Below are 22,284 nucleotides of genomic sequence, written 5' to 3' on the forward strand. Positions count from 1 at the left end.
TGATCCTCTGAAATGTGAGTCTAAAAATTACATTACTTGAGAGAGGCTGATACCATTTTCCACACTGTATCTAATTAACTCTTTTTTGGTAAAAGACAGGGAAGAGCCAAACTGTAGGTATCTTTGAATTGTAAATGTGGACTCCTGAGGTGTGGGAGGAGGGGGTCTTGACAGACGGGGAAGGAGGAGGTCCTATCACTGTTGATTCTGCAGGGAGTTATCAAAAAGATAAAAACAGCGGAGTACACGTTAGCAGCATGTGAATTTCCTGAAAGAAATTGGATCCAGGCCCTAATTCTAAAACCTATTTATTGAGCCTTTAGACTCTGATCCTCATCTTATTAATCGTTGGACCCAAAGGTGCAGCTCCTGTGGATGGGACTAGGGGTCTTAGCGTCTTTGTTACTGTTACACAGGACGCCGTACTTCACAAAGGCAAACGTCATGGTCCAAAACCGGAACCAATCCCTCCAAGTTCACGTGTGCCATTGCCCCAGGTGCTTCCATGCATCCCAATACAGATGCCTCCGCATCTTCCTTCATGTGGAACCTGAATCATGATTTTGCACTGTGCTCACCACTTAACGGTCTTGAGACCACCAGATACTGGAGGAAGATAGGAATGCTCTTCCATGACTGCATCATGATTGGGAAACACAATTCATGTGTCTTTTTTTTCCTTTGGTGAAATACCAGTTCAAACCTTGTACCTAATTTTAAAAACTGGCTATCTTGTAATTACTAATTTTAATGCAAATGAAATAATATGAAAATATAAATCAATTTCTGTAAACCCCATTTCCGGTGCTATCAGTCTATTTGGTTACTGTCTGAGATTGCCCATGGGTCACTGATGCTTGGTTCACTTACTGAAAGTCATTGATTGTTCTGTCCTACTTTGTGTAATCTACGTTACCATCTTGAGGTTCACCAGTCTTATCTTCTGCAACAGCCAGTCCATTGTTAATCCCATCCTTTGGTGTATTTTTTATCTCCACCCTGGTAGTTCTCATCACCAGGAGTTAAATTTGAGTCTCTTTGCTGTCTCCCATATCTCTGCTTACCATGTTCAACAGTTACCCAGTTTTTTGAACACACGGAATGTAGTTATTGTAACAGTTTTAACATGCAGATTTGCTCATTCTAACAAGTGTATCGCTTCCAAGTTGGCTCTCGTTGGCCCCCTCTCTCCTCTTTGTGGGTCCTATTTGCTTGTTGTCTTGTATATCTGGTCATTTTTTTCCTGGATGCTGCCATAGTGAACTTTGCCTTGTTGGGTACTGAATATTTTCATATTTCTATAAATAGCCTTGAGTTCTCTTTGGGAGGGGGGGTGTTGAATTATTTGGAAGCAGTTTGAGCCCTTCAGAACTGGAGTTTAGTATTTCTAGCTGGGGGTAGAAGACCTTTGAAGTCCCCTTTCTCTGTGCAGCCCTGTTCTCTCTGTGACTCTGCCCTATATCCTGGCCAGCTCAGTCTCTGGAATTTCAGTTCAGTTTCCTCTTAAGTGGCCCTGGGTGACCGGGGTTCTTCTCACTGTGCTGCAGCTTGGAAAGTCCTTCAAGCCAGGGAGCTGGAATAACAGCAGCAGTAGGATTGCATTGTTTCTTCCCAGCTCTTGGAAGTCATATTTTGTCCGAGAGTTTTTGCTTTTGTTGCAGTTAATTTGGGCAGGAATGCCAGTCTGGGCCCTGTTACTCAAAAGGGAAAGCCCTCCCATGATTTGTTTTTAATTGTCTGGGCCAGGAATAGTTGATACATTGACATGATGCTATTTCCAATGATGGCCTTGATTACTACTTCTCTGTGGGAGGGGAACCTGTTGGATGAATCCAAATCCTATGGGAAACATGTATCTATCAACCCAGAAATTTTGCTGATCTGTAGTTAACTTATTTAGCTTAGATCTTTTTTTAAAATATTAATTTAGCTAATATGCTAAATATTGGAACTGATGTAGCTTACAGATATAAAATATCAGACTTATACTAGGACAGGATAATTTATAAGGTGCAGGGCAAGTGAATATATGGGACTCTTCAATAACTATTGAAAGTTCTTGATGACAACTATTTAAAGTTCTTGGATCCTTAAACCAAATGCAGGAACTACCTAAGCACAACTATGGAGATTGTGTACCCTTGGAGCCAGCCCTGACTTTGAATTTTTTTATAAATTTTACCTATAAATAATAAATAGAAGATAAGAGCAAAACAAGTTCCTGGAGTGTTTGATTTAGTAGACTATGAAATTTCTATAAAACACAATGATTAAAATTCATGTTAGAAGATTCTGAAATTACCAAGTTAACTGTTCCAAGATGGCACCCTGGAGTACTGACTTATCTTTTGCAGCTAGGCTGAAGGCTGCGTTTGGATGATGGGGGATGCGTTTGGAAGGACGATGACGGGTCTTCTCTGTCTTGGATGCAATAAGGGGGTAAAACTTTATTCGTCAACAAAATTAAATGACAAAATATATATATTTCAGAGCAGAAGGCTCATATGATCAGATCTGTATTTCAGAAAGATAATTTTGGCAAGCAGTCCGAGATTTTCTGGTAATCTTTTGTACAAATGATGAGGACACAAAAACTGAAATTTTTTCCTCCTTCTTAATGTCTGTCCCTATGTTCTCATTTTTATTTCTACTGTCTGTGGATGCCATTTCCCTTTGAGTCCTCCAACCCCCATATGCCCCTTAGCTTGTAGGTTAGCTGGAGAATCGTTAGTCCCATCTCTCAACCTCTAAATTGGCATTGAAGTCTTTATCTATGGACATTTGCAATGAACCTTATCATCGTTTGAAATACATTTCTTTCTTTCTTTTTTTTTCTTTCTTTCAGTGCGCTCGGTATGATAATGCCTTCATTGCAGAGATCCTGATTGACAGAGGGGTCAATGTCAACCACCAAGATGAAGACTTTTGGACACCAATGCACATCGCCTGCGCTTGTGATAACCCTGATATTGTCCTGCTGCTTGTATTAGTAAGTAAAGCAATTTAGTTTTTTACCATTTGAAGATTTGACAGCATACCAAAGGCTATATATTTAACTATTACTATTTCACAATATGTAATACTTGGGTTGATAAAAAAATATGTATGTATGTTACCCTTTATTTTCCTGGAGTTACAAGATAATTAGAGACTAAGGTTGTGGATGACAGAGTTCATAAAACAGATTGTGTAGATGTCGTGTGGAGCTCTACTCTGCTAGCTTTTTTTCCGGGAAATTATATGCCTTTATACTTTGCAAGTGAATCCTAACTAAAGTGGTTTCATAAGTGGTGTTTCTTTCAATCCATTCTCTTAATTCTTAGCCAACTAGGCATACAGTAAAGAGATATGGCATCTGTCGAATCTTATTGTCTTGCTCACATCTAGTAAACCAGTGTCTACAGCATTTCTTTACAAGAAAATGAAAACTTTAAGTATAAAACTTTAGTAGAGTTATTTATTGCTGTTGTTTTTTAATTATAGCTTAGATCCTAGCATTGATCTTCACAATATATTTTAATTATTTCAGAAATGAGAGTTGGGATTTTTTTTTTTTTTCTGGTGAAAAAAAATCTGGTGTTAGCTTAACAAAGATTCTTCAGAAATTATGCAGGAGTTCTAGAAAACATGCACATCTCAGTGTCTGATTATGTTGCTTTTCTTTGGAAGACAGAATTGAGAAATAGAAGCTAGTTTTATTTCATGTGTGAACATAGAGTTAAATCTATAGTATCCAAATTAACATGTTCATGGTTCTGCAGTGACTCTTTTCTCACATGAGGTACAAAGTTGTATTTCTGACAGTTATATTCTACAGTGACCTTCACTTACTGATCATTGAATTAATATTTATTGATTACTATTTTAACATAATTCCAACCCTTGAGGAACTTACAACTTATTCATCATTCAAATATTTATTGAATAACCCCTATGTTCTAGATGCTACCCGGTGAACAAAAAGACAGTTTACGTTAGAGAGAATGGCAAGAACAAACAAGAGCAAGTCAAGTAAGGGCACCATTGAGAGATTTAATTAGTGGATTAAGCAAGTCTGAGTGGTCTCCTTGCCACCATGGAATAGGCAGCCCAGCCATCTATCCACAGGAATAATTCACTTTCAAATAAATATGGATGAAACCCATTGACACAAAAATTGTAGCAGGAATGTGTTCCTGTTTACAACCTCAAAAGAGAGATTTATTTTACTTCCAGGAGTAAGTGCTACTGTACTTGGTGTTAGCGCTGCATGTCCAATATTCTTCCCATTTTCCAAAGATTCCGGATGAGTAAGAGGCTGTATAAGTATTTGAGTGTGTTCTGGTCTTTACGAAGAGGGTCAGCCATGAACATAAAAAACACAAATCCCTGCCTCTTGGAGCTTGCATTCTCCTGGGGAGAAGCCGGAAAGAACAAATATGCAAATGAGTGAAATACACAGTTATGTCAACTACAGAGAACTGTGGGAAGGCCAGGAGGAGAGGAGTGGAGGGTATTAAGGGGTGGCCTCATGGAGAAGGGGACGTGTGAGTGAGTTGTGACTGGATTTCCCCGTGTCCTTTCACCCCAGGTGAATCAGGGATCCTCTGGAGAGTTTTGGGTGAAGTGACACGATCGGACTTCTGTTGGAGAAGATCCCTCTGGCTGCTCTGTGGAAAGCGGACAAGGAGGGGCAGGATGGGGGAGCCATCTGTTGTCACTCCCCAGGCTAGACGCTATGTTGGTGGTGGCGGTGGTGGGAGGTGACTCGCATCTAGATGTTTGAAGGTCAAGTTGTCCGTATTTGGTGTGGGGTTGGATGTAGGGCTTGAGAGAGACCACATATCACAGATGACTCCCACTTGTTGGACTGAGGAGTAGAGGCTTGGCATTTGTGTTAAAAGCACTGGAATCATCTCTTTCAAGTCTCTTAGAAAATCATAATAAGAACAATTTCAGTGAGGTGAGAGATAATTATGTGTTATGAGCTTTTGTGGAGTAGAGATGTGTGTAGTTGTGTGTCTTGCTATCAAATACTGCGCAGCACTGGAACGTTGCTATTTTAATTGGACCGCAGAAGGTTCGTGTCCATGGAGTAGGCTCAGGTACTGTGAATGTTGTCAGTACTCTTGCCAGATGATCTACGAAACTCTGAGAGGTAATAATAATTGACTTTGGCACAGCCTTCCTATGTGTCTGATATGTTTCTACATATGCTTTCTAGTGATAAATTGACTCAGCTCTCCTGAAACCCTACTGCATAGATGCTAGATTTCTCTGCCCTTTAGAGGTGAGGGACAGAGGCCCAGAGAGGCCAGGATCTGTGCTGAAGGCCCCAGAGTAAGGGCAGGGACAGATTTGGTGTCATAAATTGAGCCCCCGGTCTGCTGTCCTCTTGCTAATGACAGACTTCCTACAGAATGGCAAGTCCCCAGAGTGGACAGATGATACCGTGATTCTCACCGTAATATCATACATTCATTCCCCTTTAAAAACACTGATTTCAAACTGATATTTAGAATTTGGGAAGACAGATAAGAAACATACACTCGATTCTTGTTATTTGTGGTAGTTATGTTCTCTAAGGTCACCGCAAACACCGCATTAGTGAATGCTGAACCACAGCTCTTGGGGAAGTGCAGCACTGGGTTCCCGCGAGCCTCTGGTTACGACATCGTCGTCAGCTGGTCTGTGCGAACTTTGTTTTATCTGTCTTTCTCCTTAAAGACACCTTTTAAAATATATACTACCGATTCATAAACATTGAACTCATGGCCAGGAATGCTATATATTTCGTGCCTGATGGAAGCCTAGCCACATGCGTGTTTTCTCCATAAGGCTTCTTGCTCTAGGAAGCAGTGGAGAACATCTCAGCACCCCACTTGGGGCCCATTTTAAATGACAAAATTGCCAACAAAAGGACAGAAATGTGAAAGACACACTAAATGGACCACAACAGAGACTTTGCACTATGTAAGTTAAACTTGTCATGTGGGATCCCCATTGCAAACGTGCGCACTGGCTGACCAGGATTGTCCCCACTCCATGCTTGTGCGGGAACGACGGGGGGTGTGGAGCCCAAGGAGACCTTGTGGTGTTACGGAAAAGTCAGCCAACAGGCAAACCTGCAAGTGTGGAGTCTATGAATAGTGAGGACCCACTGCGTTTATTAAGCAAAACAATACACACTTTCTTAGAATTTTAAGCGTGAATTAAAAATCATCTAAACCCAATATATTTTAGGAATTGGGTGGATCAAAAAATGGTTATTTCTGCAAGACTTTTCAAAATTTATACAGAAAAAGTCTCAGTATTTTTACAATTTCCAGCACGTAGTTGGATAGGGTTTTGGAGTTTCCTGAAATTTTATAGATCTGTCACTGGAAGTGTAGAGCATTCCTATGATGTGAGCAGTACATTTAATATGTAATCCTTATTTTTATATAAAGAAATCTATTAATAATACATATCTCAAATCTAAATGTTTTGCTTCCCCAAAATAAAATTTTAAACCACTATAACTTTTTATATTTATATCTAATTATACATGTATTTAATTATATGTAATATACATTATAATTACAATTTGTCCACTGAGAATTTTCTTTTCTTCACTTTATTTTATAGATTGTTGAGCATCTCACATATATACGTTCTGATTTTTCATTCTACATTATCCTAATTTTAAAAATATTTTCTAATTTGCTCCATATTCAAACACTATGTTCTATAACTCAGAATTATCTCTAGTTTTTTAAAAAAATTTTTTTCAAGGTACATGGCCATGTCCCAGATTTTAAGAATCTCTTCTGTCCCTCAGGACTGAATCACAAAGGCTGATAAGCGATGAACTCAAGTCATGTCAGGTCTTTTTCTCTAGGAAATCTTGATTTCATATGTGTTTCAACATGTTTATGTACGTGTGTTTCTGGCGTGTTGTATCCGTGCATCTGTATCTTGAAGAACCGATACACTAAGAATCTGCGCAATCCCGTGTCTGTGGAGGGAGGGACGGTGGGCTTGTCTGCTTTCTCGTGCCTCAGGACTGCACTGGGAACCGTTTCTGAGGAGACTTACTCAGTTCTTCCATCTTTTCTCATACGACTTTGGGTAAAAGAAACATATTTATTGCAGGGTTCTGAATTTTCACATCTGATATTGCAAAGTGGCCACAGGTGCTACATTACTCTGCCCCATGACCAGTTCCCAAGCTGGGGCAAATCTGCACGTTTCAACAGTCTGGTGTGTTTGGAACCATCGGAAATATATCCCTTGAATTTGGTATTAATTATTTTAGGAAAATAATTTAATTGAATAAAAGACTGTAGGTTGCTTCTGCTTGAGAAAATGATATACCTGTGTTACTGATAAATCATCTCAGACTTCTTGTCTTTCCTACTGAAAAACTTGGGAGGATATAATTTGATATTCCATGTCCTGGAGTTATTTAATAAACCTTACTCCACAAAGGGCATCTATTAAACGTGTTTACAAAAAATGAGTAATGGACAACAGGAGGCTAAGATGTCATTTTAATTAGTTTTATTTACAAAACGGTGAATTAACTCTGTTACCTACTACTAGGAGACCTTTCAAGGTATTTTTACTCTTTGAAATCAGAAGGCACAGGGAAAATATTAGCAGGTGGGTAGTCATTGACTAAGCGAGGCTCAGCAAAAGCTTCATCACTGTCTCACTTCAGTAACAAGGGGATGATTACTGGAAATTGCTCTGAATGTTTTCTCGGTCCTTGGCCTTTTGAGTTTGAACATTTGACGTTCATCATTTTTGTGCCTGTTGGATACAGTGTGTCATGGACCGTGTCTAATGGGTATTGTGGGACTGGATCATTTTAATGGGTGGGGCCGGTAAATGTGAGAAACCAACAATTCTGTCATAACTGAGGTAGGAAACGATATTTCAAAAACATACTGCTTACTTTGTGTTAGGCGGCTTAAACCAATAGATCAAAATGAACTCATTCCCAAATGTTGCTCATTCGTTGCTTAGACTGTTCTGTGGTTAAAGACTGCTATGCAACTTCCATACTGTTTAGTTATCATTTATCCTTCCCGTCTATGTAATCTGTTAAATAGTAGGACATGGGGTACCCCGCTATTTAAGAAGGTGATCTTCCTTCCTAGAAAATGAGCTATAAATCCAGAGGGTTCAAGGTACATCTGATTTCTCAAAAAGAGCTATGGCAGAGGGCCTGGCATCATTATCAACGTTTTACGTAAATGACCCCACCCTCAATATTGAATCTCTCTCTTAGTGGTCCTTTGCTGTCAGTTTCACTGACAAAGTAAGTTTCCAGGCTTGAATGCCTTCAGCTTCCACCTAGCAGACAAAAGCAACAACAGACCGTTGACGTTTTTTCCCATCTATGCACAGCTTTTGTTACATCCGGAAAATGCATCTGTTTCCCTGCCGAAGCTAAATTCTCCTCCATCCTCTCTATACTCTACTAACTCCACCTGTCCAAGGATTTCTGCCTCACATTTCCATCTCCCATTTCCACGGTCTTGCTGTTGGGTTCCTCCTTTAGATTCATAGTTATGTCGCAGGATCTTCCAGTAATTAAAAACTATGGAAAAGCCCAATTAAATGTCTTTCCTGTCATTGTCACCATGGCATCCCTCTCATTTTCATAGTAAGGCTTCCCTGAAGAGCAGCCTGCTTTTGTGGACCCACTTACCACCTCCTGGCTACGCCTCAGGGCAGTCAGGCTGCCTGCTGTGCCTGCGGGAACCCCAGCATGGCCTGGCCCAGAATGCTTTTGACATCGCTGTGATGGCTTTCATTGTTTCTCCTAGTTCATTTGTCTCACGAGATCTAAAGGCAAGTGGGTCAAAGAAGGAAATCTGGCAGACATCCAGGTTTTTTTACTCAAGGTTCTATTTTTTGGGTTAATCAGAGTAAGAATTTGAAAGGAGCTACGTTGGCTTCTCAGCCCTGTTCGTGGCCATGAAACTAGGCGATTCTTGGCAAATAAGATGGTCTGTTAAGTGTACAGCATGATGAGTTGATGTAAGCGCTTTGTGAAATGACGGCGGTAGGTGGGTTATTGCCACACCAGCATTTCCCGCTGTGACCAGTAATTCTTGCTCTGTTGTGGTAAGAATGCTTCCGATTCACTGTCTTGGCGAAACTCCGGTGGACAAAGCAGTGTTGATACTTCGAGTTGCCGTGCTGTGTGTCCGGTCCTCAGAGCCGATTCTTCTAGAACCCGAGGCTTGTGCTCTGACCAGCAGGTCCCATCTCCACCCCCGCCCCCCAGCTCTTGGGAACCACCTTTCTACTATCCGATTCTGTGAGTCTGACCTTGGGTGTTGTTCTTATGTTGTGTTTTTGTAAACCTATCATTACCTAACCCTTCCCATCGCTAAAATCTATGGTGAAAATTCCTCCTGACCTATGGTGAACATTCTTACTCAGTATTCATAGTGATTAAGACCATAAGAGTGATTTCAGAAAACAAGTACTGATGTGTGCTTCATGATAAATCTATAACTTGACATAAAATTTTTTGAAGAATGGAGAAATACATTATACACCTTTCATGGGAATCTGACAGAAACGCGAGCACCTGAGGTTTTCCCCGGGTGCGACAAGTTTGAGAAGCAAACATTTCCACGTCTAAGGTCTAAGGGAAACTTCCTTAGGTTTCCCTGTTCATTTATTTAAGCTCCCATTTTTAGTAAATTATATTGCCTCTTCAAAAGTGCTTTTCATGACAAACAACATTTTTCCTCTATATTTCAGACAATTAAAGTTTTAATAATTTGCATTAATATTGTAAAACATTTAGATTTAATTTCTGAATATCCTTTTAGGAACACATTTTATTTTTCTAATTAAAGAAGCAATTCACATTTATTTTAGAAACATTGGAAAATATAGAAGAACCAAAAGAACATAAAAATCACCCACAATCCTGCTGGTCAGAGAAAGTCAATGTTAACATTTAACACATGTCGTGGTTCTAATTGTGTGGGTGTGTGTAATGCACATGTAATACTTGAATTTGTGTATGTACATATTGTCTATTTTTGTTTGTTTGTTTTTAAAGATTTTATTTATCTGTTTGTTTTTTTGTGGGATGGGGGCAGAGAGAGCAAGCCGAGGGAGAGGGAGAGACAGAATCTCAAGCAGACTCTGCACCAAGAGTGGAGCCCACCATGGGGCTCGATCCCTGGACCCCGAGATTACGACCTGAGCCAAAATCAAGAGTCAGACCCTCAACCCACTGAGCCACCCAGGTGCCCCACGTATTGTCTCTTAAAGTCACAGAATTATTCCGTGTTTCTAAATATTTCGTCCGAACATCTATTTAGCGGCTGCATAGTGTTCCAGAGTTTAGAAGCTATGATACTTTTGGGTAACTCAAGCTGTTTCCAGTTCTCACACGCAACAACCATTAGTTCTGTAGTTTAAGAGAGCGGCTATTTATAGTGGAACGTGGCTGTCATTTGCATTTCCTCCGGGAGTGGGGTGGAATGAGCTGAACTACAGACAGCTCTGAGGGTCTGTGTGGACGTGTGGACGTCTGAGTCTTTCTAAACTAGATGCGCTCAGCTGACAGGTTTTCTAGCTACTACCGACCGTGTTGCAGGAAAGGAGTTATGATGGGATGCTCTGCTCTAAGATGTTTCTCAAATGAAATGACTGGCCTATACCTCTGGAATATTCCTAATAATGCAGACCTTGGAAGTAAGGAACAGTTACAGCCAGAGCCCCTGTTGAGAAAGGCTGGGCCATGGTGGCCCCTCAGCCACTTCACACGTGGCCGGGGCTCCTGCTGTCGGGTCAGAGACACCTGGCCATGTTTACTGACTGAGCTTCTTTCCCCGCCTCTGACCTTGCCTTCACTGTTAGGGCTCAAGAACAGCTTTGGAATGATGAAGTATCGCCTCTTCGTAGGTATCACAGCGGGGGAGTCCTTAAACAGTATGACTGACTTTCAGTCTGGACCAGGCCGTCTGTGTCGAGGGCACCAGGCTGGGTGCAGGACTGTGGAAGAAGAGACCGGGAAAGGGACTTCTGTGTTGGAGGCTGTCAGTGGAGGTGAAGGCCACGTACGTGAGAGATAACATGGCGCGGGGTGAGAAGATGTAATGAGAAGGGAGAAAGAGATGGACGGAGCCTCGTTTCCATGTAGACAGAGCTGACTGTTTTAAATGCAAGAGTCAGTCTGTCGGTCAAATGTGGAGCTCAGAGCAGGAGGATTCTGACTGGAACCTGGGACAAGCCAGTGGGGACTAGTGGCGCAGGCAGAAAGTCAATTCATGATACTGTTGGAAGGACCCACGTCCCCTGCATTTGGCGATGGCCCGCATAAAGCTTATGGTTCAGGATGGTGAGTTGTCGATGGAGTTCTAGGTCTTTCCTGGCTGAGTGGCTATTGTGGAATCCCAGCGAAAGAGCGATTAGCCTCTACATCGGTGGTATCCTGAATGGCGGGAAATAATGGCTCTGTTATCTGTGAGACGGTCTCTATCGAATGTAGGCTACAGCAGGAGAACAGGGTCTAGCTCAACCCAGTCCCTGATGTGGGGAGACAAGGGCATGTGCTAGACAGAGGGGTTGGGAAGACGCCCCCCAGGAGCTGGTCATCAAGCCGAGATCTGAAGGGGGAGCCAAGTGTGTCCATCAGGCAGAGGGTGGGGGGGACAGAACATCGCAGAACCTTGAGCGGCTTGTGTACAGACTCCTTGATGAGATGAGAAAGGGCAGGTGTAGAGTCTTTTTAGCGAAGGGGAAGAGAAAAGGATCAAGTCACGTCCACGAGCATGCGCAGGTGGAGAGACGCTGGTCTTTTGCCGCCAGTCATTAGGACTCCCTCCTGGACTCGGCCCTTGGAAGAGCAGACTTGCCGGTCACACTAGCTGTTCCGTGTGGGTGACAGTATTTTTTACTCCCGGGGACTTGGGTGCAGTGTTTATTACTAAACAAAGCTCCACAAAATCAGAAATTCCTTCACAGTCAAATACAAAGAAACATACAATCTTTAAAGTATGTTTAGAAAAGTACATTATTATACCAGGATGGTGCAAGCTACTCCCTTATTTTGCGGTGATTCATAAGACCCCGAACAGTGCATATTTCTGACCACTGCTTTAATGTAATATCTGTGCTGTCCTTCCTGATTCTTGACGCCCTTATTTCTTTTTCAATATTATATCTGTTACAGCAACCCGATCTGGGTATTTTAATATTAATAAAAATGTGATGTTAGGTAACTTATACTTTAATTTTTTTCATAGTCAGTGATGATTTTATGAGATCTATACTTCTATGTGTATATTATAATTCAATTCAGAAAGTTTGAGCCAGGACTTGAAATGAAATGAAAGTCACTCTTTGACGGGTTTTGTAGGCTATGTTCTCTTAATGATTGAGTCGGTTTTAATAAATCAATAACATCTCAGCCTTCTGAAGATTTTCAGTTTAAGAATTCTATAATTTGCAGATAATACAGCAGAATTTCAAGATTGAAGTATGAATAGCCATTAGTGGTGTTTGTGTAGGTGGGGCAGAAACCACAGTGTCACGGAACACACACCTTGTCTCCCTGTGTCCACGACCGCTCGCGTATTTTTGCCATTTTGTCTGGTGGGCAGCTGTTACCTCACGCTGTTGATCAAGTCACTGGCCATTTGGGACTCAGGAGAAACGCAGTGATCCATGTGCCCTGGGACCTGGGGAGGAAGTCGAGGGAGTGTCCTGTGAAAGACATGACAGGGTAAGATACATTTGAGCTTAGCTCCTTCTGACCCCCCGGGGGCATGTAGCGAATACAGGAAAACCTGGTACGGGAACCACCTGGCCAACCCTTCTCGTAGTAATTGAAGACTTGCAGTAGTAAAAACTTTGGGTTAGAACCTCTGAAAACCAGAAATGAGATGGACGCGTAGATGGGAGTAAAGAATGTATGTAGTGAAAGATAAGACGACTTTTTTGGCTTGAGGAAGTAGATTTAAAAAAAAAAAAAAAAAAAAAAAAAAGATCGAGCCAAAATGATGCCAGTAGAAAATCAGTTACCATGCCGTATTTTCAGTTCGCCTACAGGAAGTGGAATGGACTGAATCTGAAAGTTTAATTTCTTGATAGAAGCACGAGTGGCATTTGATGGTGGCATGTGCAGACGCCACGGCTGGGACAGGAAGAAGGGGACTCTAGCAGGAAGGACAAGGCAGGCCGGCTGGGACAGCTGGGCGTCGTGCAGCACTGGGCTTCCTCTTAGGGGCCGGCGAAGTAGGTCCAGCGGCACCTGCTGCTTTCCTCTCTCGCTGGTTCTCAGCGTCGGCCAACGTGGGTTCTAGAATTGCATTGTTGTCGTCCTGCTGCCCTCAGCCATGGGGACGCTCTTACTGCCCGCCTCCATTCTCAAATCATGAAAGTGGCAAATACAGGGGTGACCCTAGGAAAGGGTTTGGGCATCCCCAGGCCAGGGGCATCCTGAGGAGGCTTTTACAGGCCTTGCCTGGAACAGAATCATTTAGCTTAGCAGGGCCCAGAGCAGAGCCCTTGGATCCTGGGGTCTCCATCTCACTCGGATCCTTCTAGCTTACGGGGGCTTCACGCTGCTCTCAGCCAGTGTGGGGTTCTAAGAGGAGCAGAGAGTCACCCGGGACCCCAGACAGCTTAGAAAATCTCTCTTACAAGACTGGGCTGTGAAATGCAGGTAAAAGCTGAGGAAGCTTTTCAGGGTGGCAGGAAGAGAGAAGGATACTCTGCCCGCCCCCTGGCGAGTTGGCCCCGCCCAGGATCCAGGGTCTCCCCTCTCTGTGACTCCTCTGAGTGGAGTTTAGTTGGCAGCGTAGACACCGGAGGGCAGAACGTTGGAGATCAGGGGGAGTTCATTGGAAGGTCACGGATGATGAGAAAATCTCACCAATGGCATATTTTGAGAATTTGCTGCTTTTTTTAAATTCAGTTAGCCAGCATGTTCGCACCTCGTCAGGTTCAGATGTAGAGGTCAGTGGTTTACCAGTTGTGTGGAGCAGCCGGTGCCCATCGCATCCCGCGTCCCCCCTCCTGCCCATCTCCAGTTCCGTCTCACCTGCAAGTGAGGTGACCCTTGGTCTCAGTGATGTCACTGCCTGGGTTTGCAGCCAGTCACCCTGCCCGGCAGGGGCTCACCGGGGGCTGGTCTGCTTCCAAATTTCACATCCATCCCCATCTCTGCCGCCTGCCTGTATCTACCATCTTCCTTGCGCTTTGATGCTGTTGGGATTATTTCGTACATTTAACCAGACTCCTTAAATTATAAACACCTTGAAGGTAGATTCTTTGCCTTAGAGTTCTTCTACCACTTCTTTGGCCTCCTCTGGGAACAGCAGTTATTAAAAAGCAAAGGGAGACCTCAGCAGCTGGAACAGAATTATGGGATTTCAGAGTTTGACAGGGACCCTGTCCCTCATCAAAAGTGCGAGGTTCTTAAAACCATCGCAGGCGTAACAATGGTCTGGGGCTCGGTGCAGAGAAGAAGCCGCCTCTCTCCCTTGCAGAACACCGTTGGCAGATCTGCTCTGTGGCCCTTGAATCCAGATGCGTGTCACCTTTTCCTCCAGCCGTCAGACTTACCTGCTTCTCACAGGAACTATTCTCTGAATGAGTGTAAATGCTAATGACTATTTTAGAACAAGAAAGCCATCTTCAATAAGCTGTAAGCTATCATTCTTCCTCTCTAACTCAGGATGAAAATGGAAACACTATATTCAAAAATATCTCTGGTTAACTTACGATGTGAATTCACCTGTTCATTCGTTCATCAAGTACATTTTTTATTGAGAATCTGCTCTGTGCCCAGGGCTATGCTTGCTCCTGAGGGTACATGAGCAACAAGAAAAACAGCCTCTTTGGCCATAACCATTGATACTCTGGTGTAGGAGAGAAAGTAAAAGGTGAGCATAAATGCTAATTTGTTTCTTAGTGTATAATCATTAACATATTTACATCAATGATTTTATGCATGCCATGTGTCAAATCTCAGCTTCGGGTGACGGCTGTAATGGGAAAAATAGAACTTTGTCCTCAGGGCTCTGGGCACACGTGGACTAAGACTAAGGGCTCCTCACTGAAGGCAGAGCAGATCACCAGAAATGCTGGTAAGCCGCTATGGGTGTAGGTGTAGTGATGAGAGGGAAGGAAATATCGATGATATATGCTGAAGGTGAAATCAACAGTAAGTTGGGGTTTTGTGGTTTTTGTTTTTTGTTTTTAATGTTAAAGAAGGAGAGAGAATTTAAACGTGACTCCAAGACTTCTGTGTTTGGGAAATTGGACGGGAAATTGGACGGGATGGTGCAAACACCAGTGGAGAAATACTTTCCTGGGGGACGGCCATGCCTTCCCGGTTGAACGTGTCAAGGTCAGGATCCATGGAAGATGCACATGGAGAAATCCAGGAGGCAGTTGGTCCTGGGAGTGAAGAGAGAGAGAGAATCTTATTTGCACCCACGGGAACAGAAGCCCTGGAGTAAATCAGATCAGCCTGTCAAAATGTGAAGTCCCAAAAAAGAAACATTTAAAAGAGGGTCCGAAGTATGCCAATGAGAGGACTGTTAGAGAAACAGGAATCTGCATAGAAGACTGGAAAAGAGAAGCCACATTTGGAAGGCAAACCAGAAATGGGTACTGTTGTGAAGTCCAGGGAAACGTGCCGGCAGCATTTCCTTGTGGAGGGGGGACCTGAAATTAACCTGAGAAGCTGGTCATTCCAACGTGGAAACGGACAGGCTAGGAAGGTTGCCGACGGCATCCCTAGCTCAGACGCAAGGACACATAAACCCTGTGAGGTCTCCCCTCCTTATGTGTGGTGTGGAACAGTACAACTGTAATAGAATATTCTAGAATAAAAAAAGAAAGAAGAAAAAAAAGAGGGAAAACAGAGGAGCTGATACTATGAGGCATCAGAGATAAATCACACATGGAGACACTGGCGCAAGATGTGCAGGGACAGAGAATATCAGTGTATTATTCCCAGTGTGCGGCCAATAGGCCTGGAAAAGATTGTATTTTCTCAGAACAAAGTATGGAGTGTTCAGATGAACAAAATATGATTTTTTTTCTAAAGATTTATTTGTTTATTTGAGAGAGCATGTCCAGGAGTGGGAGGAGGGCCAGAAGGAAAGATTCTTCACGCAGACACCCTGCTGAGCACCAAGCCCGGCTAGGCTGGAGCCGGACCTCAGGGCCCGTGAGATCGTGACCTGAGCCAAAACAAGGGTCAGACACTTAGCCCGGTGAGCCACTCAGGCGCCCCCAAACTATGCTTTTTGAGAAAGCTGAGTGCCCTGACTGGTATTGGAGAAAAATTACACGAGTAATCAATGCGGTAGGAAGACGCTGGCTCCTTTCATGCAGGTCTTAGTGAATGAATACTGTGTGGTTCACACAAAACCGTAATACGAAGGCAAACGTGCAGCTCAGCGGGACGTGTAATGGAAGCGACTTGCCCAATACCTTGAAATTATGTTCCATTTACCCTAACCACAGAGGGGCTCTGTACTAACATGGAACCCATGATTTCTTGTCTTAGCTTTTTCTCGGAAACACTTATTCAGTATGCTTGCTTACGAAATTGTATCTTTTAATTGGAGGGTTGACTGTTATTTATGTGGTAGCCGTTCATTGATTCAAGAGTCACTCAGGCTCGCTCCCCAGACAGTCGCCGGCTCGTCTCACGTTTCCCTCCTTACCTTCGACTTCAGAATCTTCAAAACTTTCCATGAACCCAAGAGAATGGTCCTGTGTTTTCACCTCCTTTCATAGTTTTGTTCATTGTTTATTCTGAAAAATATTTTTCTCACTATAAATATCACATATTTATTGTAGAAAGAAAATTGAAAGAAAATAAAGGAAAAGAAGAAAATAATTACTAATAATTGGATCACACGGAGATAATCAGTGAATATGTTTTGACGTGTTTTGTAATCTGTCTTTCCTCTTCCCCACATTTTAGAATTTTTACAGAATTTATCTGATACTGTGTGTATGTATTGGTAGCCTGTCTTTCTTTCTTTTTTTTTTTTTTTTTTTTGGTGCAAAATAGTGGTTTTATTAAAGCATTGGGACAGGACCTTTGGGAAGAAAGAGCTGCTGCAGGGGGTTTCTGAGGGGTGTCGGATTATACCGGAGAGCTGGGGAGGTAGGCTTTCAAAAGAACCTTCATATGCTAATGAGGACCCAGAAGGTCTGGAGGCCTTGCTATTGTCAAGTTCAGGTTGTTTTTCCCTCTAGGAACAATGCTGGAGAAAGTCATTGAAGAAAAGCCAATGAATAGAAAGGAGAACTGGGGAGGGTTAGGTCAACATTTCCTTCCTTTGAGGAAAGGGGATTGACAACAGCTTTCTCCAGAAGCCTGTCACTTCAGACAGCGGCCAAGCTCTTTGTCTTTAAGTGGCCAACAGGTGCCTGGTTTTACTGCTTATGAGAAGAGTTGATCTAAGAGGGACATCTCCCGGGAAGGAAAAGATGAGTTCCCTTTTACTCACCCTTTGGAGGACGTGTTCCCAGGTTTTGGCACCAAAATGGTGTCAGAGAGCGAAGTTCTTGTCTCACAGAGTCGGAGAATGAGTCCCAAGAACAAAGGAGAGTGAGTGAAGACTTCAGGGTTTGAGGCCAAAGGCCAAGAAGGAATTCTTGGGACGTGTTTGCTGCAAAATGGTGGTTTATTAAAGCACGGGGACAGGACCCCTGGGCAGAAAGAGCTGCTGCCCTTGGGTCAGGAGGGGCGGCTCATTATACACGTGGGAGCTGGGGGAGGTAAGGAAAAGTGAAGGTTTCCAAAGGATTTTCTTATGTTAAAGAACACTCACAAGATTCCTGAGGCCATTGTCAAGTTAAGGTGGTTTTCCCTCTACCAAGGCATTACCAGATAGTTGGGAGCCTCCTGGAGGAGCATTGCATTCCGTACCTGTCTGGGGGAGGGGAGTTTTCAAAGGCACTTAATTGTATCTACATTTCCTTCTGGAAGCTAGTTGGTTATTGGTGGAAATGCTTTGTTCTTATAGATTGCTAAGACGTTTATAAATGAGGGAGACTCCTGTCGGGCAGGACTGTGATCTCTATGAGTTAATGACTTATTTTCCCTTTCCTTAGCTTTAGAGCAACTCAGAGTGCAGGAGGAACGTCACTTATATCTCATGGTGGGGGTGGGGGGGTTGTGGCATGTCAGCTTCTGCTTTGTCCTAAGCTTGGCTTCTGTTCCTCATTAAAGGGATATTTCCATTAAATGAAGGTACAGAAAAAGCTCTCCAGACGACTGAGAGGGGTCCCAGCAAGGTTGCCACTGATGGCTTTTAGGGGTGGTCTTTTACAGAGAGCTAACCAGGGGACTTAAATCCGTGTGACACCTCTATTGATATCACCATAGAGCAAGGACTAGTGAGGATACCGTCAGTGGCTTACTCCCTTCACAGCGTCAGGTAGTTCTCTTGGTGGGAAGCAGCTATTACAGGACCCGGGTGTCTGACACCTAGGACCAGTGCTCTGGTTTGTTACCTTTTCTCTGGTTTTTGAATTTTGCAAGCCCCTGATCCCTTGGCCCCCTACCTCTTTCTCCCTACCTAGCCCCACCCGCCCCTCACTAAGGCCCTAACATTAAGACAATTGGGAGCTTCCATAAGGAAAGTCACACATATTCCACACGGGGGTGGGGGTCTTAGGGGGGTGTTGTAGGGCGTCCTCTTGTGCTTTGTCCTCAGCTTACCTTCTGCTCCCTCATCGTTTCCCTCCTAAACAATTGTGACCCATAAATCTTTAAGGCTGTCGAAGGTGGACGGTCCCATCTTCTGTAAGGTCTTCCTGCTGGATAGGGGCGTGGAGATATCCCTACCTATGGGTCAGACTGGTTAGTTGGGGAAAGTGTAGGGGAGTTACTAAAGGGGGAGGCAGCTGACTCCAACACAGACGACACGGATGAACCTCCTGGACTAGAAAGGATCATGGGTCAGCTGGAAGTTACGGCTGTGAAGGAGTCGTGGCGCTGGGCGGGGAGACCCAGGAAATAATAAACTAAGGTGAGTGTTGTGCTGAGAAAGAGATACCAGAACAAAAGACCTCTGATAGTTGACCTTCGCTAGTGTTCCTCCTGTCCAGGAGTTTAAGGCCGTCACTAAAGGAAAGAGAGATTCTTAAAAGCACCAATTTGTGTATTCATGTCAGTTAGAAGTGGTGTGCCTGGGTGGCTCAGTCAGTTGTGTCTGCCTCTGGCGCAGGTCGTGATGCCAGGGCATTGAGTCCTACCTCCGGTGATCCCTAGCTTGTCCTCTCTCTCTCTGGCAAATAAATAAATAAAGTCTTAAAAAAACAAAAGAAAAGAAGAGAAGAGAAGAGAAACGAAACGAAACCCAGAAGTATTTTGGTGGTAATCTGGAAGGCATACCCAGCATTCTGTTTTTGTGATTGTGAAAGTTCTACCTTGTGCAACACTTACGGCTTCCAGTGCCGTTCTATTATGTAGAACCGCTTCACGTATTTACTTTGGTATTTAATAGAGAAATGTTATTTGTATTAGTTTAGTAGTTAATAGAGAAATGGTACTTTGAGTGTCCGTTAGGGCTTTGACCGTGTGCCTGTGAAGAGCTGCCACATGCTAAACAGCATCGTCCGGTCTGAAAGAGAGGAAAAAGGTGGAAGCTGGATGGTCACCCCAGTGTAACAGAAAATGTGTCCACCGTCGTTTTACATTTGGAAGGTTGGCCGGCTTGGCAGTGGCTTAATAATGCGTCCATCTTTTTATATACACGTGCTGTGCATCTCCAGGTCTAAGAAGTTTCTTCTACGACATGCTTTAGTGAAATGTGGTTGGACCATACAAATGGACTTGGTTAAGTGTTCTCCTATTTTAGACATTTTACACAAATTTTCATTACTTTTTCTATGCTTGTGACACGTTACTACATCATTTCATGATCCCGGCAATACACGTTTCATGACATAAATTATTTCATGTATGCCATTGTTTTCACTTCTGGTTTGTATCTGTCATGCAAACCGGTATCTAGAAAGCCAGATAGTTCTACAGGACTTGTTGGAAGACTTGTCAGATTACCTGTGTCCTTCCCTGCACATTTTTCTTCCCGGATACAATCCCTTTGGACTCTTCTAGATGGCTCTCTGGTTTTTATATCTATTTTATGTTAAATAACTATGCTTATGTCCCTACACGTTGACTTTTCATCTTTGGTCTGGAAGATGAGGATTCAGTCTGTGGTCGCACGAACCCAGGCGCCGTCACATCTGCCCCCTGCTATGCACCCATGAAACTCTGGTCCCTTGTAGAAACACGTCCGGGCTTCTTTAGTATGGCTGTAAGTGCTATCCACACCCGTTCACTTGGAATTCTCCGATTATCCTTTCTTTCTGACATATTTTGTTTTCTTGCCATGGTTTGTTACTTAGCATGGCAGCAGGGCCGCCAGTCAATATTTACGTGCTCCCAAAGTAGTAATTACTGACCTCGGATGTTTACAGACTGAGCTGTAAAAATCTCCTCCGATGTAATTTCAACTGTTATAAAATTTAAATGGTGGTCCTACAGGTTTTAAAACTTTTATTACCAGAAAACTTCATAATCATTAATCTCAAAGTACATTTTAATTATAATAAGGGGCTTAATGCATAGTTCTTAATGAATGAAAGGATTCCCTTGTGGTATTGCTTCCTACATTATCTGCCAACAGTGCAGAAGCAGGAGGAAAGTTGCATGCTTTTAGTTTTCCCCTCTGTGCTCCAACCGTGCAGACCCACGGGAAAGTCTCAGCTTGAGACCAGGGATGAATGGATCTTCTGCCTCTGTTCCCTGAGTTTCTATGATTGTGGGCAGATGGGAACTCGGGAATCCTCTGGGTGTTCTGACTCAAGTACAAGAGAGACGGCCTTTGGCAGGAAGATGGTTTGTTCCCTCTCAGCACCATTCACTGGGGCTCATCAGGAGTAATTAATTCACTCTTACAGGTATCTGCTGGTGCATACCCTACCTGACACCCTCCCTTCCTGATGGCCATAAGGCTTTCAACTGGAATGTCTCAGTAGAGCCTTGGGGAAAGAGGTGGCAATTCAGTGTCTCCAGGTTTTAAGGTTTAACAGTTTCTTCACCTGTTCCTTTTGGTGGCATGAATATTTCAGAATGAGAAAGGTTGCTTTCTGGATGTAACTGGTAAAATAGCATTTCTGCCAATCACCCAATTCAACGGCAATAAGTGAAAAGTGATGCAGGGTACAGAGAATAGGTAGTTCTCAGAACATGAGCCTCTGTCTTTCCTGATGGCATTTGGTGGCCCTGTGGGTCAGAACCTATTATTCTTTTTGTTCAGTAATTTTAGGTTTCATTTTTGGGGGAGTCTTAGGCATTTTGCTTGTCTTTGTATAAAAGGAGTTTGATGTCTTTGTTCTGATTTATTTGAAGCTTTTGTGGTTCTTTGGAGTTTGTCCTTGAAGACGACAGGGTTGCTAGAAAGTTTTGTTTTCATTCTCAAATAATTGGTTGTAAGCAGCAGTGGAGGGTCTACACAGTTTCCCTGGGTCACTGGCTGGAAGACACACATTCAAAACCCAAGTAGTAAATTACCAGGAAATAAACGGATTGAATAGATTTTTGGGAGATCTCTTCCAGAAGTACCTGTACATTTCTATTTAATCTTTCATAAAAGTATTTTGTTGCATGTGGGTTCTTTTTAAGGAACAGATTTACAAAGAGTTCCCTCATATGTCTCAGAGCACAGTGCATTTTTGTCAATAGCAGAGTAGAGGGCATTCGGATATTTTTTTTTCTGGTTTGCATTAGATGCTGCACTTGAAACTTTTAACATCTCTGGACCTGTATATTCTGGGCATGACATTTTACAAGTATTTTTCGCCTTTGACTGAAATCATTTTGCTTCCTCATTGCTGGCTTTGTCAAATACATTGTCCAGTAAGAGTGAGGGGAAGAAGGGAAGCAACAAAACCAAATATACCACCTCAGCCTTCAAGGAGCTTGGGCTGAACTTCTCTCTCTCTTGCTGTTTCCTTCTGCCCATGCTTTTTGGAACTTGAATTCAGGACCCAGCTAACACCTGTGTGCAGGGAAGGATGGGTGATTTAATACAGCATAGCTCACGCTCATCTTTACAAAGACCACATTTAATAAGGTATTCTTTCCTTGCTGATTGCTTTTATTAGGAGAGCTGTAGTTCACTGAGTTCCTACTGTACATCAGCACTGTGCTGGGCTTAGACTGAGGAGAACTGGCATCTCCATTAACTAGGAATAGTTGGTTGTAGTTTGCAAACTAAGGGGCTGAATTAGGTGTGT

General features: G+C 43.1%; 1 protein-coding gene across 1 annotated transcript in view; it reads left to right on the forward strand.

The window, feature by feature from the left end:
- MYO16 (myosin XVI) overlaps nucleotides 1-22,284 on the forward strand; it is a 432,663-nt gene that overhangs the window by 48,926 nt on the left and 361,453 nt on the right. The window contains exon 3 of the mRNA XM_044250091.1: nucleotides 2,846-2,989. Within this exon, the coding sequence (XP_044106026.1) occupies nucleotides 2,846-2,989 (144 nt within the window). The remainder of the gene's footprint in view (nucleotides 1-2,845; nucleotides 2,990-22,284) is intronic.

This window comes from Neovison vison, chromosome 5, assembly GCF_020171115.1.
Source record: "Neovison vison isolate M4711 chromosome 5, ASM_NN_V1, whole genome shotgun sequence".
Lineage (NCBI taxonomy): Eukaryota > Metazoa > Chordata > Mammalia > Carnivora > Mustelidae > Neogale > Neogale vison.